This window comes from Penicillium cosmopolitanum, assembly GCF_028827165.1.
Source record: "Penicillium cosmopolitanum strain IBT 29677 chromosome Unknown utg000008l:1.0-4398992.0:1.0-4402845.0, whole genome shotgun sequence".
Classification (NCBI taxonomy): Eukaryota; Fungi; Ascomycota; class Eurotiomycetes; order Eurotiales; family Aspergillaceae; genus Penicillium; species Penicillium cosmopolitanum.
In genome coordinates, this window is record NW_026622678.1 from 3,930,286 (window position 1) to 3,955,438 (window position 25,153).

General features: G+C 49.0%; 9 protein-coding genes across 9 annotated transcripts; 7 read left to right on the forward strand and 2 right to left on the reverse strand.

The window, feature by feature from the left end:
- Positions 1-201: 201 nt before the first annotated feature.
- On the reverse strand, positions 202-501 carry N7509_008007 (uncharacterized protein; the record flags this gene model as incomplete). Its single annotated transcript, XM_056632644.1, has 1 exon — positions 202-501. The coding sequence occupies one exon, from the start codon at positions 499-501 to the stop codon at positions 202-204; it is 300 nt and encodes a 99-aa protein (XP_056488195.1).
- Positions 502-3,887: 3,386 nt separating this feature from the next.
- N7509_008008 (uncharacterized protein) lies at positions 3,888-5,561 on the forward strand (the record flags this gene model as incomplete). The annotated part of the gene is made up of 3 exons (XM_056632645.1): positions 3,888-3,986; positions 4,108-4,864; positions 4,888-5,561. The coding sequence occupies 3 exons, from the start codon at positions 3,888-3,890 to the stop codon at positions 5,559-5,561; spliced, it is 1,530 nt and encodes a 509-aa protein (XP_056488196.1).
- Positions 5,562-8,974: 3,413 nt separating this feature from the next.
- Positions 8,975-10,358, forward strand: N7509_008009 (uncharacterized protein; the record flags this gene model as incomplete). Its single annotated transcript, XM_056632646.1, has 6 exons — positions 8,975-9,124; positions 9,185-9,301; positions 9,361-9,551; positions 9,604-9,726; positions 9,788-9,868; positions 9,932-10,358. The coding sequence occupies 6 exons, from the start codon at positions 8,975-8,977 to the stop codon at positions 10,356-10,358; spliced, it is 1,089 nt and encodes a 362-aa protein (XP_056488197.1).
- Positions 10,359-10,931: 573 nt separating this feature from the next.
- On the forward strand, positions 10,932-13,834 carry N7509_008010 (fungal specific transcription factor domain-containing protein; the record flags this gene model as incomplete). The annotated part of the gene is made up of 7 exons (XM_056632647.1): positions 10,932-11,025; positions 11,174-12,194; positions 12,254-12,462; positions 12,516-12,648; positions 12,699-12,917; positions 12,969-13,124; positions 13,180-13,834. 7 exons carry the CDS (start codon positions 10,932-10,934, stop codon positions 13,832-13,834), a joined length of 2,487 nt encoding a protein of 828 aa, XP_056488198.1.
- Positions 13,835-14,445: 611 nt separating this feature from the next.
- On the forward strand, positions 14,446-15,043 carry N7509_008011 (phosphotransferase family protein; the record flags this gene model as incomplete). The annotated part of the gene is made up of 3 exons (XM_056632648.1): positions 14,446-14,449; positions 14,521-14,820; positions 14,883-15,043. 3 exons carry the CDS (start codon positions 14,446-14,448, stop codon positions 15,041-15,043), a joined length of 465 nt encoding a protein of 154 aa, XP_056488199.1.
- N7509_008012 (uncharacterized protein) lies at positions 15,012-16,247 on the forward strand (the record flags this gene model as incomplete). The annotated part of the gene is made up of 2 exons (XM_056632649.1): positions 15,012-15,264; positions 15,340-16,247. 2 exons carry the CDS (start codon positions 15,012-15,014, stop codon positions 16,245-16,247), a joined length of 1,161 nt encoding a protein of 386 aa, XP_056488200.1.
- A 563-nt stretch (positions 16,248-16,810) lies between these two features.
- On the forward strand, positions 16,811-18,337 carry N7509_008013 (ankyrin repeat domain-containing protein; the record flags this gene model as incomplete). Its single annotated transcript, XM_056632650.1, has 1 exon — positions 16,811-18,337. The coding sequence occupies one exon, from the start codon at positions 16,811-16,813 to the stop codon at positions 18,335-18,337; it is 1,527 nt and encodes a 508-aa protein (XP_056488201.1).
- A 255-nt stretch (positions 18,338-18,592) lies between these two features.
- N7509_008014 (putative MFS transporter Fmp42) lies at positions 18,593-20,806 on the reverse strand (the record flags this gene model as incomplete). Its single annotated transcript, XM_056632651.1, is given in 4 exon segments — positions 18,593-20,111; positions 20,168-20,330; positions 20,415-20,676; positions 20,696-20,806. The coding sequence occupies 4 exon segments, from the start codon at positions 20,804-20,806 to the stop codon at positions 18,593-18,595; spliced, it is 2,055 nt and encodes a 684-aa protein (XP_056488202.1).
- A 2,067-nt stretch (positions 20,807-22,873) lies between these two features.
- On the forward strand, positions 22,874-25,058 carry N7509_008015 (uncharacterized protein; the record flags this gene model as incomplete). The annotated part of the gene is made up of 8 exons (XM_056632652.1): positions 22,874-22,876; positions 23,032-23,227; positions 23,333-23,631; positions 23,687-23,954; positions 24,036-24,503; positions 24,602-24,699; positions 24,758-24,857; positions 24,922-25,058. 8 exons carry the CDS (start codon positions 22,874-22,876, stop codon positions 25,056-25,058), a joined length of 1,569 nt encoding a protein of 522 aa, XP_056488203.1.
- Positions 25,059-25,153: the final 95 nt, after the last annotated feature.

A 25,153-nucleotide genomic window follows, 5' to 3' on the forward strand; every position in this document is an offset into this window, starting at 1 on the left:
CCCTCCCTCAGATTTTCACAGTGGAAGGCAAATTGAGAATAATCTCGATTGCGATCATTGGCTCAATATGTTGATGAGTTATTCGAAGGACACTGCCATTGAAATTCAACAAATTGATGTAAGCTCCGTGTGGGCTTTGGTGTGTAGAGAGATGTCCGTAAGAAAAATATGCAGCTGAAAGATCCTCCCATGACAGTCCACTTAATCCTCTTCGTTCAATTGCTCGGGTTGGTCACCTATTTTCACGTCAAGTTGGGTCGTTATATAAAGGATTTCACGAAGACTCACATGTAAGATACGACGAGAATAGTCATTGTATTCATTAAGACTACCATTGCTGTGGTAGCATTGTGTCATGTAGGCACCATTAAGCCGGGGATCACCAAAGGGCAATATGTTTGAATTGTTGCCATTCTTCGTTGTGGTGTCATCAGAGTGGGAATCGGAATCAGTTTGGCGTTTGTGTCTTCTTGATAGCCACCAGAAGAACGCAGCGCCCATGAGGGCAGCAAGTGCACACACTCCAACCACGACACCTACAATGATTGCAGTTGTATTGTGACTTTTCGAGGGCGGTTCCGGAGTTTTCCCGACTGACGTCTCACTCGAAGCTGTCACTTTTGACTGCGAGGCGTCAGTATTTGTCGATGTGGGACTCTGGGACTCGTTGTACGTCGGGACGCTTTTTTTCAGGCCTGTTGTATACACTGAATAAAAGCCATCTCCACCACCTATCAACAGTGAGCAGTGGAATCAGATGAATATGGTAAAGTTGATCATACACATATCAGAGAGAAATCCACTACATGCCCGATCGCACCTTTCTTGAGCAACTTTAGTCTGGTTTGGAGGTAGTTCGTTGCCACACAAGCAGTCGGAACCTCCGGTAAGGGCAAAAGAGGCTGCGTGAGTTTTGACACATTGTTGTAAACACCATCCAAAGCTTTGATATATGTATGTTGTTTGGTTCTCGAGGCCAGAGCTTTTTGAGTAGCAGCCAACGTATGTAGATGAAGACATCTTCTGTGGCAAGCTCAGCTTTGTAGGAAACCGTGCACAGACAGCCAGATATCTAGCAATGGCCAAGTAAATGGATATTGAGCAGCTATAAAAATTTCTGAAGTTCGACTTAGGCAGGATGGTACCGAGTGGAGTACTTTACGTTCGATAGATCGTCGATAGATAGTCGCTTGATAAGGTCGCATGACTTCGTGTTCGAGTTACTAGAAATGTATAAAGCGACCACGTCTGGTCCTCAAGCCACAGGGCTGTGATTAGTAGGCGTAGAAAAATCAAATCCTGTCTTCCGTAAACCTTCGACGAATCTGGTTAGGAAAAGGTTTATCTCAGAGATAATCCTATCATTTAGATCAGCCAATATTCGATTTCGATAGGTCTACCTTCGGCGGATCGATTTTAGGAAATAGAAAATCAACCTTGAGTCCTACCGTCACCATGATACAGGGTGGCAAATCCCCGCAAACCCGCTGCCAAGCCCAGAAGCCAAGAGATATTAGTATTAAGACACATAAGGAGATGATGCATACCTATATTCCTGTATCCAGTATAGGCATTAAATGAGTTACAGGAACTAGACCTCTGCACTTTTACCTTCTCTCATGTCTACCAGTATTGCTCGAATGCGCCTATCAGTTCTAAATGAAAGCATGGCTATAAGCTTAATCAGATGACATCAAGATAATTGAGATACAAGTACTGATACCAGCAGAGATGGCCTTCCTTTTTCCTAAGCTGGAATTACTACCAGTTAAGTAATAAAATGTTTCCGCTAAAGTAGTGATAGGATCGCTCTCTACTGGCGGCATAAATTTAATTCGCACTGCAAGCCAGGGAAATGACATCTAGCCGGGTCTTGTGGCAGAAGGCCCACGGTTCGAGATCTCAGACAAAAAGGTTCACAATTTGGATTCGTTGGTTGTTACATCCGAAAAGCGGAAGCAGTATAGGGCGAGAGCGAGAGCGAGCGCGAGCGCCTGAGATCATGAGACTGGGCACTGTATTAAGAGATACTTGCTGGAAAGAATATGGGGACGCCTTTTCCGCTCATATCTCTCAAGTGTCTTCCGCTGGTGACCTGACAAGGCTTCGCGCACGTCTGCGACCGCAGGGGTTCAACTGATGAGCTCGCCATGCGGATGTATAAACCTAAGGCATCAAGAAATCAGCCGTAGCTCATGATTGTTCTGTATGCTACAGAATATTAAGGCTCGTGATTGAATACCACAAATCCGCACCCATGTGTAATAATTTCAGTTAGGTATGGTGTCGATAGGTCATCGTTACCAGAAGTTAACAGAAGTCTGTAACGTGATGTTCACTCAACACAAAGTAGCGTATGTTTCATGTCGAAGCCATACTTGTCATATAAAGAGGCAGCAAAACTAGTAGCTTCGATGACCATATATTTGAAATATGCCAAGCTCAATAACCGTATGTTCAGGGGACTGACGCTTAGGCTAGCCATCGATGCACTGCCAGAATGATTTATCTATCACCTGGGCTTTGAACCACAACCATAAAAGCCCAATCACGCACGGTCTTATTGGGTTAATGCTTTTATATTTTATGAATGTTTCATGCTTTACTTTTATAGAACTCTTCATTTCGTTGTTGAATTAGAGCGTCATTTGTTTTGGACGACCTCCTCATTTCGAAACGGGTTCTTGGCACTATGGACTGAGGAAAATTGAAAGAGTGTAGGTGGCGAGAACAATTCTGAGAAATAATTTATGCCAGTTTTGTAGAAATCTATCATCGTCTCTGGTGGGGGTGTGAGGCATTATGGTTTTATTTTGTTGGGGAATGGGAAAGAATCTCAATGACAGTGCTATGCAGCCAAACAAAGACAGGGAGGTACCTGGTCCGTTTTCCAGGCATTCGAATCGGGCGCCTTGGCTTTACCAATAGCATACCTAGGTACAATCCTACTAACTAGTGGTAACTATCATCCATCAGTTCTTTGTAAGAAAGCATGGATGCCATATCCTATTTTTGTACAGATCTTGCTAGGTGGGATGGCTTCTCCCATTGTATATTTTTTGTAGGGTCAGTATTAAACTACTTTATGTAGAGTTTTTTAGATTGGACAGATTGAGGTTCTAGAATTTGTACCGCTTGATGTGGTGGGTGGATAAGCCGGGATGCATGCGCGAAAGTTCCGATCTTGCTGCCTGACTGTTGCTGCCAGCCATACAGCCATGCGAGATTAATGTATACTAATGCAAAGGTTTCAATTAGAATGTCCTATTTCATGCAAGTGTGATATTTGCGCAGTCCGACTCTGACGTGCTTCATTGGGCATCTTTCAGCCCGACTGTGCCTGATATGTATAGTGTCAAGTCTGCATGAAACATCGAATTGATGCAGTATAAGTGGGACAGATAATGTCTATATTATTGCCATCCCTATAGAATATTATCGTAAGTATTAATACTACTACTAATACCTAGTAATACTACTACTAGTATACTACTACGAGTGGCCTGATATCCCGTGACTTGGCACATGGCAGGCACGGCTGACTTCCTCGCCAGCTGAGCACTTCACTTCATCATCTCATCTTCTCAGCTTTCTTGTTACCCTGTCACCCTCGATCACAGTCTAGCACTACTGTGCCTTCGCTATCCGCACTGACTGCCTATTGTGACTCACGCTAGGAGTCATCCAATTCGCATCTGATTATCGTGACGCCCCCTCGAGCCTCTCCAATCCCCCGCAGTGGGTCCATGTGCGTGCCTGACCGCTCCTCGCTGCCTGGGGATGATCGCACTGCCTTGTGCCTTTATTCTGCTTCTGCGCCCGGCGATGCCCTGGAATCTTCAAGTTCCTCTGCATGCTCTTCCAACTGCGCCAGCCCCCAGCCTGCCATGTCTTTCGCGGCGAACTCCTGGGGAACCCTAATCAATCCCGACAAGAGCCCTGCGCCGCTATTGGAACAGTTATGTTTGGGGATCGCCCAACTAATGGTACGCCCACTCCTTGAAACCCGCGGCCCCATGTTCGAGAACATTGGAAGCTCTCTGGGGCCCACGGTTCACCCGTTCGATTTGCATGCGCCCCGTACTAATGCCCTTCCCTTCACCACAGCCTTCCTTTGACTCCAGCGGTACTATCGATCTCACTCCTGAACGACTAGCGTCTTTCTATCGCAAGGTCGGCGGCAACTACGACTCGCTATTTCTCGAGACCAAGTCGCAAGCCCTTTCGTTTATATACCAATCCGTCGGATGTTTCCACAGCCTCCAGCCCTCCAATAACCCGTACGAGTCACCCTCAGTACCCTCGCTCCTACCACTCGGTTTTGTACGATGGCAGACAATACAGCTTTTGATGGACCCGGATGAGCATGCACGCTTTCTGCAGAACGCAGTAAACCAGTGGAATATCGTCGATGCGAAAGGTGATGTCTTCCCGAAGGACCTCCCGCGAGATGCGTTCCCATCTGAACCCGACCCTGAAATGCTCCAGTGGCATGAAGGCGTGTGTCGCAAGCTTGAATACGACTTCGTAAAGAGACAGGCCCACCGTGCATCTCCTCCTAACTTCGGTGCATTCCACTATCATTTCAGCGGCAAGGAATCTCTGCCCGATGAGGAAGACTATTTCACACACCCACCCCGTCGTGCGGCATCGCATCGCCATGGTGGACAATACGACTCAGATCGACCGAGTCGGCGACGCCATCACCACCACCGACGCTTGAGCGGGAGCACCCTCCATCCAGCTCACGGAGGTCGGAACGTACCAACGGTGGAAGATCAGGGATGTCAACTCCTCGCGTCCGATCGCCCTCCCCACGGACAACTCGCCCACCGCGCTCAAGAGGTCGAGATCGCGAAAGTTTGTATGGCCATCCACTCAGCCCAGGGATGACCGACGGTCCAGTCTTCCCAGATATAATAGACCACGACCCCCCACCACACGTGGAAGAGCCCGAACCTCCTAAGTCCAAGCACCGATCTCACAATCACAACCTGTCGCCCCCTTCAAATTCCCGAGCCCGTCGCCACTCTCACGACGCGTATATGCGTAAACCAGCACGAGAACTCTCACCCGCGGCACCACGACGAAGCTACGAGTCCCGCCCGCAACGGTCAACGATGTCGCATTCCGAAGCAGCAGCAAGAAGCCGCCGCCGAGAAGAACGTTCTCACTCTCGAACACCCGCAACACCCGACGTGAAATTCCGCGAATTCTCCTTCGACGGTCCCGTGCCCGCTCCAGCACCAGATCCACCGCAATATGCGCAACCCCCACCACCTCCGCCCCGCGCTGTGCCCCGTCACCGTTTCAACCTCGAACCCGACGATGGGCGCCGGGGAAGTTACAGCGGCGGTGGAGGCGGCAGCACGGGAGGGAGTCGGCCTGGCAGTGGAGGCAGTGGATCTGAACGACCACGTTCCTTTAGTAGTGCGGGTTATTACACGCGATCATCACGCTTTACAAGTCCTCCCCGAAGTTCTGCGGCGAAACGCTTCATACCGACCAGCGTTGCTGAGGACGGAACTTATCTCCCTCCGCGAAGACCTATATACGACTGACGAATACCGTTACTTATGATTCTGACTGAGCAATTTCTGAATTTACGGCGTGGCGCTGATACTGGCATTCTGATTTCTTTTTTATCATGGGATCATGATCATCTTCTCTCATACTTCACCATCCTCTTCTGTCTATTATCCATGGATGGAAGGTAGGGTAGTCTCCCACTTATCGATATACATACAGGTTTGGGGTCTGGGTGGTATCTGCTCTTCAGCTTCTCTTCTCTTCTCTTCTCTGCTATCTAGTTTCCTTCTATTGTATGTGGTACTCAAATGATATATATAAACTCAACATTTTAATGTCAAATGAACAAGTAGTCAAACTTCAAGTTCTTAGTCAAGCTCACGGCTCAGTGAGGAACGCTATTAGTTCCTCTTCAGTAGCACACTCATTGGCCTTTATGTTTAGACAGCCCCCATCATCATAGCGATGAAATTGGATCAGTGAATTGATCCGGTCGGCATCAGATCTGTCCCTCACCAACTTTTTCATTTTCTCCGTCATGGGCATGGGTAGACCATACTGCAGGCAAGATAAAACCAAATCTTCAAATGCATTGCTTGTGAGAATTTTACCAAAATACACTCTTTCTTCCTCCGCAACCGTTGAAGCCAGCCTGTTCAGCATGTTCAGATGGCGGAGTCCGCTCGGCACGAAACTTGCAGGCTTTCTAGGCGGGAATGCAGAGGTCAGAGCTTTACTTCGTATATATCATTGATAACTTCTGAAAAATGTCAGAGTGTTCGAGCTTTTGGCCCCTCCAGACTAAATTGACGGGACAGGCTGAACATCTCATCAGGCATGGTGTCTTAAATGCCGGAAACACAGATGTCTCCGAAACTGCACTATGTTTATTGTTGTTGTCATTTCTCAAAGGCTCACTACTGCCAGGTTATTGGAAAAGCAAAAGAGCCATATACTTATGTACTAGCTTTGTTTACATATACACAAATAAAAAGGCTATGACGATGGGCTACGGCCTAACCCTGCAGGCGGGTACCCGCGCCGTAATTTACGGTTCCGGTTCGGTATTATAATACCCCCAGGCACTCCGTACATAGTACGAGTAGTTTATAGATACAGTTCGGACCTCTATACTTAGTCTATTAGTATTAGTATTATGTACTATATATGCTGCTCCAGAAGATTGCTTTCAGAAAGCAATCTTGCTTTACCAGTTAGCCTAATGGGATAGAACATGAGCAATAATCTGGGCAGAAAGGATGCAAACTACTAGTAGAGCTAGTGTTAGTTCATGTTGTTTTATAGTCTAGAAAACCGTATAGGATAGAAATTGCACTAGTCTTAGTTATAAACCTGAAGGGGTATGCTACTCTTTGTGGAGTGCCTGTTTTTGGGGCTTTTTGTGGTGACTTCGGCCTACGGGGGAGGACTAACGCGGGAAAGGCCAAGGCTACTACTAGTATCTATTAGTATTCCTAAAAGAGAATCTTCTTCATCATATCGCGAAGCTCGTTGCAAGCCATGGAGGTTGGCCCAGCTGCCCAGGTGGCCCCTTGTCTCATTATTGGAATTCATGGATTCCTCAAGCCACAGCCCGGGGAGGGAGCCCTGTCATGTGGAGATTTTAAACCTGAAACTCATACAATGGGGTTTTATACCAGATTTTACCCCATGATGATATTTAAATGTTTTCTCCCGAGGTCCTCATTGTAAACATATCCGGCATTGAATCCAAGTTCGTCAAGACGGAAAACTTTTCCGCACCATGACCTCGGGACGAGGTCCCTCAATTGCAATATGATCAACGAAAATCAGATGTTCGGGTAAAGATAAATCAATCACCCCAAGAATAGATCCTACGGAGTTCCTATTGAGGGTGATGGGGATCGGTCACGCGGAAGTCCGTGCTGCAAAGCTCAGCTGCCAATCTCCCTATAATAGAGCCCCTTACATCGGAGTCTGCCGACGAAGCCAAGCCTTATGTACCCCTATATGCATACCCGTATACAAGAGCTACGGTATAGAGGTGACTGAGGCAAATAAAGATCGGCCATGGCTTGCAGGCCAAGCGAATAATGTGTCTCGAAAGATGCACTAGGGGCGCCGACTGACCAAAACAGGTAGGTATGTGCAGGATCATGGCCGGGGAGGACAGGACCGTTGGCGAGCCGCCTAAGCGAGATGATTTTAGAATTCTAGATTCTGCCTGCGGAGTAGCTTGGAAGCCGAGACGGCGCTAGAAGCTAGGCTTCGAGAACAGACCCCCTGGACGCTGGTTGGTGGGCAGTGGGTGGTCAGGTCAGGTTGGATTGGACTACGAGTAATGCCCTTCAAACCACCTGCCAAATCTACGATAGCTACTGACTCACACAAGGTTTTCTAGATCTGAGTTCGGAACATTTTCTACCATTGACTACGAAGGGATCTTCAAAAGACAATCGTGCGCAGATCGCGGGAATCGGGAGATCGGATTGAAATCGATTCCCATCGCGATTCTCTTCTCGGTACCAAGCTTTTGGCGCATTGTCCCCGTCGTGTCACCTCGTTCCGCCTTTTTGTTTCTAGGCAAGAGGCAATAGTGCTTCATGCAGGGGTGAAAATGGTGGACCTGGACGGAGTAGCGGGTACACGTGTGAAAATTTCTCCGTTGTGGTGGGGCGTGTCGATCTGAGGCTTTCCTTAATTTGGCGATGGTATTGCTGGTCCTGATTGGTAGGGCTGGTCTAAAAATTGGGTTATCTTTGTTCAGACTGAAAACAATTCGCCTTCTGTCATTTCGTCTTCCATGAGGAAATGGTCCTTGGCCTAGTTTGCTACTCCTCGTAGGCCATTATGGCGTGTTAGGCTGACTTTGACACGCCAGTGTCATTGATGGCGAGAATAATTTTACTTTTCAAAGATGAAAAGAGCCTTTTCTGTATACGAAGTACACGGTGTAAAATGCTTGTCTTTTTATGAATCATGCGTCAGCTCAGTACCATGGAGCGGTCTTTGGCACGGCATTTGTCGCTCCCCGTTGATGTGCGGATATCATTGTTTTTCATCTCCGAAGGCGTGCTGATCCACTGAGGATCAATGGCATTTCCGGTTTATCGGATGTCAAAGCTGTCAGATACTAACAGCGGATAGCGAATCACAATGGTCATGGTCCCTGTTGAGCCTCGTATGTAGTCCACAATGTCCAGATCCACCTGCTGACCATTGTCTTTTCGTCGCTTGTCCGCCGCCACTAGAGTATCACACTAGCTTAACAGGAGGAAAGACCTTCCTTGATATCGGAAAGAACCCGACGGATATTAATAATTCGTGCTTTACCCCGTACGATCCTGTTCCTGCCACTCCACAACACTCTACACTCAATGCTTATGTGTTACACCACTGCCAGCGACTCTTGACAGCACTACAGGGCTGCTTTGAAGTGAAAATTAATTAACAGGAAGGAGCCATGGTAGTCTACGCCGATGCAGCCCCAGGGCTGGCAGCCACAACGATTCTACTTACGACGTTGGCACTGGTCACATTCGGTTTGCGCGCCTATTGCAGACTGAGTCGCAGATCATGGGGACCCGAAGACTGGATCATGACTGCAGCATTGGTTTGTTCTCCTCAAGAAACCTCACAAGATCTAGCAGTATTCGTCTAACGCAACAAACAGGCACCCTTTTTTGTACTTGTTGCGGGATGTCTTGGGGGAGCATTTAATGGAATCGGTGCTCACACTACCACGCTTGCGAAGCCTGGCAATGAGAAATACTCAGCTGAGGCACAGAAGGTGATTATCAGTCTGATTATATTCAGAAACCCCGACCATACTAACTTTCAATCGACTAGTTCTTCCTGATCTTCGAGGTTGGCTATTGTTCTGCTATCATCCCAATCAAACTCAGTATCAGCTGGATGTTGATCCGCGTGGCGGAGGGACGAAAGATCTATGTTTACGTGCAATACGTCGTCATTACCATGTTCGTTTTGATGAACATCATCGCGTTGATCTTCATTCTGATCAACTGTATTCCCGTCGAGTATGACCCCATGCAGACACCATACGGAAGAAACGTACTAATTAAATACTAGAGCCGCTTGGGATACGGAACTCCTCAAAAATGGTGGCCACTGCCAACCCAGCTATGTTCTCGCCGACGTTTACTATGCCTGTACCGCCGTCAACATCTTTACTGACTGGGTGACTGCTTTCCTGTAAGTCCTTGCCACGTCCCATCTGCACTATGTGAGCGATAAGGAATTAATAATTTCGCAGGCCGGTGCCTTTGCTTTGGAACGTGCAGATCAATCGGAACACGAAAATTTCGATCATTGGACTGATGGGCCTTGGAATTTTGTTCGTTTCCCCCTAGTCTCCAAATTTCACGCAGCATTGACTAATATTTTCTCTCTAATCCAGTGCATCACTATCAGCATGTATCCGCCTAAAATACACAGTCGCCCTCACCAGCCAGACCGACTACCTTTTCGAAGTCGCAAACGTTGTTATCTGGGGATTCGCAGAAAATGGTATCGGAATGATGGTCGGCAACATTGCAACCCTCCGTCCGCTGTTCCGCATCCTCCGCGACGGCAAGACCTCCGACTATAACAACTACCACCAATCTCCCGGCTTCAGTGGCTCCCGTAGTGGAGGTGCGATGTTCTCGCGTAACTACGAGCTCGAGAGCGGGAAAAACCTTAACCATACTACCACCGAAGTTGATCACGGCCCGCGTGGCAGCTTGAGTGATGGTGATAGCCAGAAGGACATCCTGGAAAATGGACAAAAGCCTGGCCAGGCTGATATTCTCGTCAACCGTCAAGTTATGGTGACTTATGACTAATCTCTTCGGCTGCGTTGGCCTTAATTTCAGCAGAAAATGCATATACTACCGTGTCGTTCCCTATTTTTTCCTCATGTGACTTACTGGTGTCGTTTTTCATAGCGTGGCTGATGTTGCATCCATATCCTGTCATTTTGTTCTTATGTACATACTAGTAGAGATACTCTTACGCATATAATTTCCATCCAGGCCACACAGCAAATTTAAATCAACCGTGAGGAAAGAAACACTCAAACACTAAAACTCGGGGTAAATCCGGAGCGCAACGTCATTCTCGATCTATCGATCCTTCGGAATTCAATCACCGACCGAAATCTTGGCATCATTCCCCCCTATTGGAGAAGATCTTCTTCTCCACGAATTCCTACTGGCCAGCAGGTCGCTAGACTTCAACAAATCCATTGAGGCTAATAGGACCCGTGGATCGCATCCCCTCCGACTTTCACGAGATATTTTATTGATGTCTTATCGGTTCTTCTACCCCGCCACTCTTTGCTTCCCCGCGAAATCCCCACGCCACCCGAGCTGTCACTTCTCAACTTGCGCATATCCGCGTAGTAAATTTACTATGCGATGACCATTCGATTAAAATATGTCACCAAAGACTGCATCCAAAAGGAAGCATGCCTCTATGGCTTGTGTTCCTTGCCGGGAGAGCAAGATCAAGGTAAGCAAAGCTCTTCCACTCCCCGCAATCTGTTCAGCGACTGATTACCCCCAAATAGTGCGATGGCTCTGAGCCAACTTGCTCAAACTGCATAACCAAGAGTAGGAGTTGTCATTACCAGTCGGTTGATAAAAGGAAGTGAGTACAGCCTATCTCCCGGCGCGTGAATTGCAGCATCTGACTCTGGATCCTAGACTTCCTCTTCGGATAGCCATTGACTTGCTCATCGCAAGAGTCGATCAACTTTCAGAATTCATTTGTCAAAATGGCCTACAGCCTCCCCCGAGCCCTAAGGACAAGGACGCGGCATTGAAGGAGATTCTAAATGCTCTTGGACCGACCAAACCGACCTCCGGACTCGAACCCTCCTGCGAACCACAAATGTCTCCTATTCTATCTAATGATCCTAATCTGGACTTTGGAAATTCGCAAGATATAATGGGGCCACCTCTTGTTCCTGCAGCTCTTCCGCCGCCGAAGATCCCAACTGCGACTTCACCCGACCAGACTTTGCTTCCAGCAGCTTCTCAGACTTCTCCCTTGCCAGGGCCCTCCGAGCAGGGAAAATTGACACCCTCGGCAGACACCCCGGAAAGCATACTCAGCAGCTGGGATATGGACCTTGCCTACGGTGGCTCGGCAATGTCCGCGCCCACCGATTTGCAACAACTTATCGATTCGACTTCTGAACGCGATGCTTTAGGTCTCGACTTAGATGGGATGGCCCAACCGGTCAACACGACAGCCACTGCCGCCACTCCGACTACAAGCGAAGATGGGTCGACCTTGGTCGACGATGCTAATACTACAGCCGACATCGAAGGACTCATCGATGACCTTTCCGATCGAGTCGGCACGCTACGGATCGGGCGAGGGGGCAAAACTCACTTTTTCGGTCCAACGTCTACATTCAATCTGCGTGATATGTCGCATTCAGATACATTTGACTCCCATCGCAGAATGCAGGGTTGCGATTTCAATGGTCCCGGTCGAGTCGAGGCTGATAAAGAAGTACCTTCCGACCTTGAGGAACACTTGATCAGTTTGTATTTCAGTTGGCAGGATCCGTCGTTTCATGTTGTTGATCGGAAGTTGTATGAAGATGCTAAAGAGAAATGGTTCGCTATGGAGGATACTTCTTTCTACTCCGAGGCCTTGCGGAATGCGATGTAGGTGTTTTGATGCCTCGCTGGTGTTTGAGTTATCTTGCTGACCAGAGGCTAAACAGGTGTGCAATCGGTTGCGCATTTGAAACAAGATTCCACCCAGGTTTTGTTACGTTTCCAAAGACTTTGGTGGACTTTTTTGGAGATCGGGCTCGGTCATTGCTTGAGGCTGAACTAGATTTCCCGAGTGTGGCGACTGTTCAGGCGATGGTTATTCTAAGCAGCCACGAAATTGGGAATGGCATGGACTCTCGAGGGTGGCTTTACAGTGGTGAGTGGGAAAGTAATTGCCGGAAACATTCACCGTGCTGACTTGAGGGCAAGGAATGGCAATCCGTCTTTCTTTTGATCTCGCATTGCACATTGATATGTCCTCGCACGTTTTAAAAGGCGTCATTTCCGCTGCCGATGCGGATCTCCGCCGAACCGTCTTCTGGGCTGCATATACCGTTGACCAGTGAGTTGGGAATTTCTTCATTGATCGAATCTTGCACTAATGCCTTTTAGCCAATTGGGCTTCCATCTCGGCAGGCCTTTCCGCACAAATATGGAAGATGTTACAGTTGGCAAGCCTTCTCAAGACTGTTGTAATCAATCCCAGGAATGGATACCATACGAGAATCCCGCATCATTAAGTCAGCTATTTGATGGTCTTGATTGCACAGGGCTGGTTAGTCAACAACTCGTTTCTCTTTGTGAAATTATGGCACCATGTGGATATGTTTTGTAAGAACCCCGAATTCCTCAATCTATGAGACACAAACTAATTGTCTCAAGATACACAACGTCGAAGATTGACAAATCCGCGATGCAAGAGTTCAATGAAAGAATTGTGGCAGAACTCTGCAAATGGAAAGCTAACCTACCACCAACGTTACAAATTGACCTAAACGACCATACATCTCCTTACCCTCCGCATGTGCTACTGCTACAGTAAGGAAATTCCCGTTTGTTGCACTCCAAGAGCCAGATCTCTAACCCATAACAGCATGCAATATCATCAAAATATCATCTACGCCCACAGACCCTGGATGTCCAAGAGCTATCTCCAACCACAACCACCAAAGGGCCCAGGCTATCTTCATGCACGACAAATGTGCATCCAATCCGCCATCTCAATCGCTAAGATCCTCCTTTTATACGAAACCAGATACACTCTACGTCGTATCAACGTTAAAGCAGTCTCCATAACATCCTCCGCCGTCCTCCTACTACTCTTCGCCGCCGTTTCTAACTATGCCTCACATTCAAAGGCGCACATAGTCGCACATCTGGGTACATGTTTCCGGGCTATGGATGAGTTCTCGCTTTCTTGGATGAATGCAAGACGTGCGAAGGATTTACTCGTTACCTTACAGCATCAGTGGGAAGTGCGGACACGCTCGGGGAAAATGTATAGACGGGCTGATGGTATTACATGGCCATCGAATAAACGTGCCCGAACATCAGCCCGAGATCCAGTTTCCACGTCTATACCCCCTGACAGATCCACCGGGATTAATGGTAATCTTAATGCGGCGCTGGGAGCTGATCCGGAGCTAGACTGGATGTTAATGACTGATGGTGATCTCCTCTCGGAGACATGTGATCGAGATATTTTTGGCTGGGATCCTACTTCTGTTATGTTTGATAGAGAGAGTTGATGGGGCTATCCTTGCAAGTACTCGGTATACTGAGGCCTGAGGCTGACATCTTGCCATTGCCTAGCTATACATGCTGGTCTTTTGTTTTGATATAAAGATAGCTGTTTCGCATATCGTTTAGGTCTACTCCCAACCTCATTCATCGAAATAATATTCAATCCATGATACTATAGCACAAAGAATCGTGTTTGTGGTGGCGTAGCCCGTAGTGTGGCTTGTGCACCAGTGACCAGCCTTGATATGCCGCGCTGAGCTGACTACACGTGTCACAGTATAGTATTCCATGACTTAGTATATTTCATTTTACTTAATTCCATGGTTTTTAATCTTATTCTAATAAAATCCGACCTACTTGACATGTTTAGCTGGTCCTGCCAGTGAATTACAGTATGTATATATGGTCACGTGCTGACGTGCATGTTTACTGGGGCGCCTGTTTGGTTTGGCCCCTACTTCACTTCACCTTTGAGTGTCAATTTTTCATCATTTCACGCGTCAATATTGGCTTTCCGAAATTTTGGCTCGATTGAGTCTACCAAGTTCAGTTCGATCTACCATCAGGTATTCAAATGCAAGCTTGAACCCGGGCTACGGTCAAGCTGCGGTTCAACATGGGTTCACAAAGACATTCATAGCCAGGTCAAATCGTTCATTCTGTCAATGTTCACCAAAATTCAATTCTCCAGATATTAAGATCACATCGAAAGAGCTCTTCCGATATACTGAAGGTCGGTGGTTGGTTGGCGATGACCTCAATCAAGAACTGCGTTACGTCAAATTTGATGTCCACGAACTATGTCGCCGTGCTGCCGAAGACGTTGGAGATGGGACCAAGGTTATTCGTGTTGACAAAATACCTTCTTTGAATAGCAGGGTCTTCCTTTTGACCATGGACGATGAGAAGGAGATTATAGCGAAGGTCAAATGTCCAATCACCGGTCCGGTGATGATGACGACGATTTCGGAGGCTACTACCCTTGCATTCCGTATGTACCAATTTCTCGCATTATATGACCTGTTTTCTCTTTGTCTGATATTTATTCCCTAGTGGATGGAATGACATCCATCCGAGTTCCGGAAGTGTACTGTCTCGAGTGTGACGAGGAAAAGCTTGGTGCAGAATACATTCTCATGGAGAAGATGAAGGGGGGTCCCCTTGACGCAAAAATGGGGCTCTATGAACAGCCTGGATCAAATGAAGATGATTGATCAAGTCTTGGAGATGGAAAAGGAGCTTGCAAACATCAAATTCCCGGCGTACGGCAGTCTTTCTCCCCAAGTTCTATTGCAGGTGGATTTCCGCACACACCCATTGCATTTATCACTTGATCCCGACGGGCATTGTGCTATTGGACCATGCTTCGACTCAGACTGGTGGTATACTCGGAACGGAGATGGCACTCAGGCCAAAATTGTAGACACTGGGCCTTGTAAGTAAATAAAACATCCGAGTGGACGGATGCCATCAAGAGGATGACTTGCTAATTGCCTTGACCCACTCACAGGGTTGACTCTTGCGGAGTATGGGCATGCGATCACGCAACGTGAGCTTGCGCTTATCGAAAATGAAAGCACGGCCCCCGAAATTCAACGACGACTGGAGAGTTTCGACAAGTCCCAGTCTCTTGCCGAATATGAGGACCTGCTGAGGAAAGCGCAAGGCGTGATGAGGACTCTCTCACGCGATCAACGTGTGCTTGACATATCAGAGCCAATCTTACGAAACGACATGTTAGACCTGGACGATATCTATGTTTCGCTCGAAGATCCGACCAAGATTGAAGGGTTTATCGGCTGGCGGACAAGCAAAGTACTACCGCTCTTTATGCAGGCTAACCTACTAAATTTCGTCCGACCTCCTGGTTTCTACACGTACGGTGCGCACACTTACTCTCGCCCGTATGATTTTGATACTTTGAGTCCCGAAACCCAGCAGTCTGTTATCAAAGAACTAGACACGGCATCGAGAACCAAGTATTACGAGATGAAGCGGTGCCAGGAAATCAAGAAAATGAACAAACCATACGAAGTGGACGGCAAGCTGTGGCGCCTCTTCGAGGTTTGCACGATACAAGGCTCTGGGAGTATAACCCCACTCCGCAACCGACTCCACCAATTATTTGAGAACTGGTCTGCACTTGGGCTTCCTGGGGCTTGTCCTTTTCCGGTCACAGAGGCTGAAGTTCAGCGGCAGCGACAGCAGGAAGACAAGTTGATCGCCTCGCTTGATGTAGAGGACATTGTGCGGGACAAGCTTCCGACAAATTCTGTTGGGTGGATTGCGAGTGATCAATGGGAAGACATGGCCAAAGTGAATCAAGAGTTGCACGAGGATTTTGTTCAGACGGTGAGCAAGGATATGGATGCTGAGTCTGCAACGCAGGTGTGGCCGTTTCCGCCGAACTCGAAGTAGATATGTCACGACTTGAACGAAATAATGAATAATCTCCACTCGACTGGAATTCTCTGCTCCGGGGTTGTTTCGGCCTGAAGTTTTACCTATGGAACCATGGGGCTTCACTGGTAGCTTGAATCTATGATGTCTTCAGCTAATAAACTAAACATTGAACCTTGAATGACGTTTCAGGAGCATGCCAGGCCCTCGAGGCTCTGAGGTTGTTCACCCGCTTGGCAAATTCGTGCCAGTGTAGGACACTCCGAGACGGATATATAAACCTGCCCAGGTGGTATATTTTCCGAACGAACCTCGGGACCCTTGAGATCCAGTGAGCCTATTAACCGAATAGGACCAGGCTAATCGCTACTAGGACCTACTTCCACCCCGTCGATATCACTTGACAGTATTACTAACATCCTGGCCACGCGCATATGCACGTTGACGCCACAGGGAGTCGGATCAGCTGCTAGCGTATGCCCCCAACAAAAGATGTCTCATTACGCTGGGGCTGGAAATAATCTATCTACAACTCAACTTTATGGAGATATAAAGAGTCAAACAACCTCAATCGAGCATCCATGCCCTCCTGCTGGAAATGGCTGCGGTGCAAATCGCCTATACGAAAGGCATCAACAGGCGCGGCTCACCCGACTTCCCCCGCTCCCGAAGCGGCTAGCGGCTGTCTACCCGTCGCGGGGCGGCAAATGTTGACCTTGCCGCCATCTGCTGAACCTGCCACCCCAGGCACCGGCCCAGGTACAGGCACGTCTTCATCAGAACGGGCTCATGACGGGCTTCAAATGGGGCCCGAGCTGATGGAGACTCTCAAGCGGAATGTCGCTTCGGAAGATGGGTTGGCCGATTCTCAAGGGGTGAGTGATGGCCACCGGAAGAAACCTCGGTTGAGTCAGGACCCTTGTCCCACCGATGTCGATATAGCTGGAGCTGGAGCTGGAGCTGCGTCAGAACCCGGACTGCAATATGGGTTAGAATCTGAGCCCGCGTTGTGTGAGTCTCCCTTGCATTTCGCACTGCAGGGTGGCCGGGATGATGTCGTGAAGGCTCTGTTGGCTGGGGGTGCGGATGTGGAGCACATGGATAATCTCGGCCGCACCGCTCTATTTTACGCCGTGCTGGGCACCGAGGAATCACTCCGATCGATCCTCAACCAGGGCGCGAATATCCATCAAAGAGACTATCGCGGCTTGACACCTTTGCTTTATGCCGTATATCACCGACGCGATCGTGCCGTACGCGTCCTGATAGAACACGGCGCCGATGTCACTGCAACAAGCAATATCGGCGACAATGCGCTGCGCTTATGTGTGGATATCCAATCCCCTAAATCAGGATGCCAGGGGACTATCGAGGCCTCCCTGATCATGATGAAACTACTCCTAAATCACGGAGCCGAGCTGAATATCTGCAGCACGGCCTTCGACATGACACCATTACTGAACACCGCGGCATTTTCCGACTTCGTCGCGGGCGCGCAGTTGTTGATTGAGAACGGCGCGGGAATCGAGGAAGTTGACCTCATGGACCGCACGCCGCTTCTCAACGCGTGCAATACTTTCAAAACAACCGACGGCAGCATGGCACGACTCCTTCTACAACAGGGCGCCGAGGTCGAGCACAGAGACCACAAAGGCAGGACAGCGTTGGCGTTGGCTGCTTCAAGAGGTCAAGACATGACTGTCCGGATCTTACTTCGCCACGGTGCGAATATTGAGGCTCGAGACCTCGTCCTTCGAACTCCGCTTATGCATGCCGTACGGGAAGGCTGGCCCTCCGTGGCGAATGTGCTCTTGGAAAATGGCGCCAGGGTGAATGTCATGCAACGAACGGGTTTGACTCCTCTCGCAGTAGCCATCAAGGCTCTTCGCAGAATCATCGAACATTCAAAACGACACTCCAACCAACGCCATGTCAAGGTTATCGGCCAGTTGCTTTCCTACGGGGCTGATGTGAATCTCATCTCCGATGAGGCTCGTCGGATATTAAATGGGATTAGCCAACAGAATGGCGATGGCTGGTCATTGTCTGAAAAAGTCGTTGCAGATGTCATACGCGAGGCAGAGTCGTCGACTCGGAATAGCATTTGAACAAACTATGGAAGGGCGGGCGTTGCACAAAGGCTGTGTTCGATTCATTTGTATAAATGGCGAGGTTTCAAGTGCAAATACCCGAAAAGAGGCATCGATGTTACGCGTTCTCCGATATGTTATATACCTATACCTTGTTGATTTTAACTAATGATTCATTCATGTACATGCTCACTTCTGGCATTCTGTTAGTTGCATTATTTGCATTGTTCAAATTCATCAATATAGCATTCATCAAATATCACTTTACATGGCTTATATGCCATAGGCCCGCTGACCACCCCCTTCAATGCTCCCAGATCTCGTCAATAATGGCTCTCGTTCCCAATCTCTGTGAATCAAGCCCGGGTGATCTTCCCGAGTCTCGACGGTAGTAGCCGAGCCGAGCAGAACACTCGTCTGCCAACTCACATACCCAGCTAGCGAAGCACCGACAACAGCGACTACGATCGTCAGACCGGCATTCACAGGCACCGGGTCCCCATCAAAGACCTTCAGAGTAAGCGCATCAAGCCCAGCTTGCGCGAAATTCCCCACGCCAGCGAGGCAGATAATTAGCCCATAGATCTTTCCGAAGGTTTGGAAGCCGAACACCTTCGCCGCGTAGTCGGAAACTGCGGTATAGTAGAAAGGCCTGTAGAGTACAAAAAGAATTATGTTCGCGTAGGCAGCTTCTGTGCTATGTGCTATGCAGCCCAGCACACCCATCATGGTGGCCGTCGAAACGAGAATCATGAGCACAGTACGCGTTCGCAGTTTGTCGAGGAATGTTCCAATGAATGGAATCGAGAAAAGGCCACCGACTGGGAGCATAATATCAAAAACAGAGTTTATGGTTCGAGCTTCGGAGGATGAGCCGAGCAGATAAGCGTATTGCGTACGTAGGGATGCCACGAAATAATTAATCCGAAGCATCATGAGAACGGTGAAGAGGGCTATCAATGCGAACCACGGGGTCTGTAGTTGTGAGAGTGCACTTTGGCCGTGGAGGACACCCCAGACGCCACTGGTGTTTGTGTTTGGTGCATTTGGTGGCATCGGCAGGGGTTTGGGGGTGTCAGGTCGTGAGCGAGCGGACCGCGGGGAGAGTGGACGACGAGGGCTTGAGAGACCGCTGAATACAGTATCGTCAACCCCAGTCGCCGAGAAAACAGAAGCGGTGCCGTCATCTAGAAGGTCTTGGATTTGATGGACGATGTTTTGTCGTTGAGCGCGGCGATTTTGGCGTTGTCTTTCACTCTCATCTCGATCTTCGGTTGCTGTGTCAGTTTGATCTCTTCGTTCTTCTGTTATCTGTGTCTCAGCATGTTGAACTAGTTCACCGGCAGTTTTGTACGATGTTGCGGGCATCAGAGTCAGTTGTGCCCCGGTGATAAACACCGGAACGATGAGATAGAGGAGGAAGAACTTTTGGACAGAGAAATCGCCACCTGAGCGCTCGTTGATAAGGCGAAACATCAGAAATACTGCGCTGGATGCATCAAACGCCCCGGTCAATGACGACAGGATAAGGCCTGAGCGTAAGGGGAAAGTATTGGATAGCTGGAAGGAGGAAATGAAGATGAAGGGCCCGCCCAAAGATAGTAGTAGATAGCCCAGAATGTATCCGTCGAATGGTAACTGATCAGCAAATGCGAATATGATGGCGCCAAAGGCCAGAAGCACACTCCCAATAATTCCACTGACTCGTGGGCCCCAGGAATCCAGAATGGTCCCCACGGGGAGAGCAGAAACATTGGTTGCAACAGCGGCAATTGTGAACATCAAATTCAAGCTTTCGTATAGATATGAGCATGAGACGAGGATGAGGACGCTCTTCCCGGGACATACCGAATTTCCTGCCCGTCACAGATGAGCACATTCTGTCTTAGTTCCTCCAACGAGCAATAGTTTCGATACACATTCTCGCTGACGAGTACCGGTTTCAAAGCAGCGAATCCAAAGACAATGCCGGCCGAGACAAAGCAATACACGACTGCCACACATACCTGGACTGAAAGTGGGTCAGCGATGCAATCCTAAGGTCTCAAGCCTCTGTTTTCGCACTGGAGATGGGATGGGGAGGGATTCGGCATACCGACTCGCCTGGCGGGGCTCACTTCGAAGGCCCCGGTCGTTTCCGATAGCCAGTCCCTAGACTTGGCTTTGGGTTCGGGCAGTGCCACGGGCCCCGGTGCCCACCCCCGCTCCGCACGAGTACTCGTATCCCGCGTGGTGGGGGATACACCTCTCAGTGAACGATCATCGTGATCGTCACCTCTTTTCGCTCCAGGCGGGGCCAGCATATGGATTGAAATTGAGTCTGGAATAGGTGGAGGGGAAAGAGGAGGAGAGAGATTCTGGTAAGTCTTGATCCACGTCAGACTCTTCATCAGAGGCCGTGGAACCCGTTTCCTCCAGTCGCCCCCGCAGAAAGGCCGCCGGATTCCGCTCCCACCCTTCGAGGAACGATATGCGGTTGAGCGACATCTTTATTTCCCCTTCTCTGGTTGGAGCTGGGAATGGACGTTGTCAGGATGTCCCAAAACAAGGAATCCGGGGAGTCACCTGACTCCCCCGCTTAATCCCATCGCGCCTTCCCAAACAAAAACAAAGACTGGCGGCTGGCGGCAGCGGCAGCGGAAACGCGAGCGTGGCAGATAAGCATAAAACACGTGCTTGTTTCCAGACTTCAGTCGTACGAAGTATATGTTAACTATGGCTATTGAGTCTTTACCTCGTGTTCATTGAGTCTCAATGGTCCCCGAGTGAACTCGGGATTTACAGGGTGGATTATACTTCAATTCATCATCGATAGTACATGAGTTTAATCTCCCAACTCTCAAGAGATGCCTCTTTCGGTCTACCTCCGGCACATGATCTGAAAAAGGCAGCTGGAAGACTCGGCATCTGGTCCTCCCCACACCCTCCACGGACGAACGCACACTACTCTGGTTATACCTCCGGCAAAGCTCATTTAACTTTGTGGGCTGCAGACGCGTCACGGAATCTTCGAGCCCAACAGTCCTCACTTTCACCGAATCATAGCATCGGCTTCGTACGCCTCCAACCCCCCAACGATCGACAGGGTTCGACGGGTCCGGAGTACGCCATCCACGGGTCCAGTGAAATGAAACCCGAAGCAATCACGGACAGTGCCGAATTGCCTTCTTCGATTGGCCCCACTCGGCTTTTTCTGTGCCACCGAATCTCCTGTGCCACCAACTTCCAACCAACTTTTGCGGGATTTGTCAGGTACAGGAGTCGATCCCGGCGTCGCCGATCCAATTATCGTGATGGCGCGCTCCTGGCTAAACTCGGTCCGCGGAGGGGCAGGAAAGTCTGTATGTACCTCTAGCGTGCCTTCTTAGAGTTAGTACCAACAATAACTGCTGCCATATGGGCGGTTGCTGAACAATGCTGAAAAATCGTCCCGAAAATATGGCTGGCATCAACGGACGTGTCCCCTGAACCAGGTAATTCGGTGAAAAATGTCCGGTTTCAAGTGGGTGACAGCTTGTCGCCCCTGGCTGCGCTAAATTTGCATCTCAAAGCTTAGACATTTGAACTTGCCGCGGCATTACCTCACGTCAAGCAAGCCACAGTCAGCATGACATGACCTATGATGACAGTCCCATTTGAATTCAATCAACATCGAAAAAAATCTCTGACTGCAAACCTAACCATGTACCTCCCTACCGTGATTGGTCTGATGCATACCGCTAAACATCTGTCGCCAGGATCGACCTTCCCACACAGCACAAAGAGAAAAAAAAATAAGGGAAAATACGAGCATACTAAAATTGGGGCCGTTGGAGGAGTAAGGAAGCCTCGGGCGCAGTAATCCATCGTAGTCAAAAAATTGTATACAATTCTCACCGTGTTTGACTCGCTTGTTTTCACCTTGCCGGGTTCCCGAGGTCTGTCGCGGCGTCTCGGCGACGCCCTGTTTCCCAGATCTTTCTAGTTCGGGCAACGATCGGTTTTGATCGGGGTGAGTGCAAAAGTTTGTTGCGGTTGCGTGGGGGTGTGTGTACCAACCAAATCTAGCAGGAGACTGTCAAAACGCTGGGCGGGTGGGGAGCGTTGCAATCATAATCAAAGCCGGGCCACCACTGGGCCCCTGCCGGGCGGGTTCTTTTTCTATCAGGACCAATTCGCATGAAGCTCAGCCTACCCTTGAAACCCGCCCGACCCAACAAGACCAAAATCCACCCACGCTAAGGGGAGGTCGAGGGGCAAAACCAAAGAGGATTCTCCCCTCCTGGTCGAAGCTAATCTCCAACAGCCCGGGCGTTGGCTGGTTGGTACTCCAAAAAACCCACGCAAACTCGCTATGATCTACCCATGCCATTTCGTGATCCCCACCCTCTCCGCTTAAGATATTGATTAGCAGTGCTCCATCAATCATCCAGGATCGTAGCCTGGCCGTTTCCGGGGGGGGGGGGGTCTTTATTTATCTCGTGGCCTCGGGCCTGGAATACCGAGTTATGATTCCTTTCTGGAAACCTTCCTTCTTCGTGTGTCTCCCCGCTACTTCCGCTGCGTGATGAGGGGATGGTGAGTGCAAATTCGGATGCCTACGCAAACGCCAATTCGCCAAGTTACTGACAGAATTCTTGTTCAGCCTCACCTGTCGGCTGCGCCATTTGAAATGTAATATGGTGTTTCCTACATAATTCATGGTCGTGTGCGATATCTAACACTCTCTACAGGTGACAAATCGGGAGCAAAATGTCTGCGGTGCCAGCGATCTGGTCGCGAATGTGTGCCGGCTCCCGGCAAATCTGAAGAGGTCTCTTTTCGCCACGGCCAGAACCCGTCTCTACGTGGAAAGGGCCCCCCCCAGATACGGGGAGAGCGATCTAGCGTTTCCAGATGACCAGGTCTGGGTTGAAACATCTTCTGAATGTAAGTGAGAGGCGATATTTGTCAAAGCTTGCATCATATGCTCGGCAAATGAGACGCAAAATGAATAAAAAATAATCAGGAACAAAATTAACTTTAGACCTGCAGATTCCTTCAAAGATGAAACAAACCAGACTGCATCAGAGTATCATGTTGTGTCCGTGAGAGAACCTAAATCGGCTTCTAGATCACCATCGGAGTCTCGTTCGACCTCGTCCTCAATCATGGACCCCTCTGTTCAGGGTCTGAATAATTCTGTTCCTCTATATGTCGCGGATTCTCGTGGCTCACGTTCAACCTCTGCAAATTCACCCCTCTCTTCAAACACGCCCATTGTTCAGCCAAGGCTGGCAAGCATAAACGAGGCGTATTTACTTCGACATTACCAACTGTACCTAGCACCATGGGTGAGTTTCCTTTTCTTGCAAATATCTGATACTGCATGACTAACTAACTGGTCAGCTCGATGCTGGGGACCCGGAACACCGGTTTACTTCGGATGTGGCCCACCTGGCTAGTCGATGCCCACTACTTCTTTACGCATGTATTGCTGTATCAGCATGCCATCTATCTCGGACGGCAAATACGATCGCTCCTGATGTCGCCGATAGTTATCACGAGCGCTGTATCTCGATCATGTTACCAGTGCTCGACAAACCCGAATTTGACATTGGTATTGATATTCTCCTCAGTTCCACCGTGATCCTGCGCTTCTTCGAACAAATCTCATGTACGTTAATCTCTAAACAATCCCCTGGCCCCCACATAATCTCCGACAAGCGACGTCCCCCAGCTAACCCACTACTCTCAGCCCACACCCCTTCTAATGACCCGCAGCGCCACCTCCTCGCAGGGTCTGTCTACATCAGTTCACATGTGGACTGCGCTATCTCCGGCGGCCTCGCCTCGGCCTCCTTCTGGGTCTTCGTAATTCAAGACATCCAGTTCGCACTTACGTACCAAAAATGCCTTCGGCTCACCTTTGCCCCCTTCGACGATCGCCTACGCCAGTGGTGGGTCGCCAAGCCGGTCCTTAGCGACGGCGACTGGGTTAACCGGGCGATCTGGATTCTTGCCGAGACGATTGACTTTTGTTATAACGTCTCAGGGCGGAATTACGGCGGCCATTTGGGTGTTGCTGGCGAGAATGCTCTTAAGCAGAGGATTCTAGAATGGGAGCATGGTCGTCCGGATACCTTTGTCCCATTGCATATATCGTCGCCAGACCACGCACGAGGAAAGCCATTCCCGGTTGTGCTATACACAAGCTTATGGCATTGTAAGTGTTGTTTTGAATGTGCTATGTGCTACGCGAATGCGAATGCGGATGCGTAGGGCAGTGTGGAGTTTGGGCTAATATTACTTTCTCCTTGGCAGCTACCGCAATGCAACATTTGTGTCTTGCCAAGGCACTAATATTAATTCGCGAGACGGAGGTCTATGAAAACTCGCACGAGCAGCGGGTTTCAATCAAGGTAAATACTGAGTGTGGATATGATGCCTGGGTCGCTGTTCTAATGTTGGCTACTACAGGCACGAATTACTGAAAACCTCAATTATCTCTTTGGTATTGCACTATCCGCCGATGATGAGCCATCGTTGCGCATCATGGCTTGCCATGCCTTGTGCGCCTGTACGTTTCCTCCAATATGCCCATGTTAATGCAATTTGTACTGACTCTCTCTTCCTCATCACAGGCAGCTCTTGGATAGACGAGCCTCTCGCCCAAAATTTATTATTCGATCTACTTCGTCGCACTGAACGAGAGAATGGATGGCCATGGGCATATGTGGAACAACGGATTCTCCATACATGGCAGGGAAATTCGCGATAAAAAAGTTATATACCCATATTGTTCGATTATGAACCGAGAATGACAAAGCACAAATGTACTATCATATGTTTCCGGGCCCTATGTAATGTGTACAG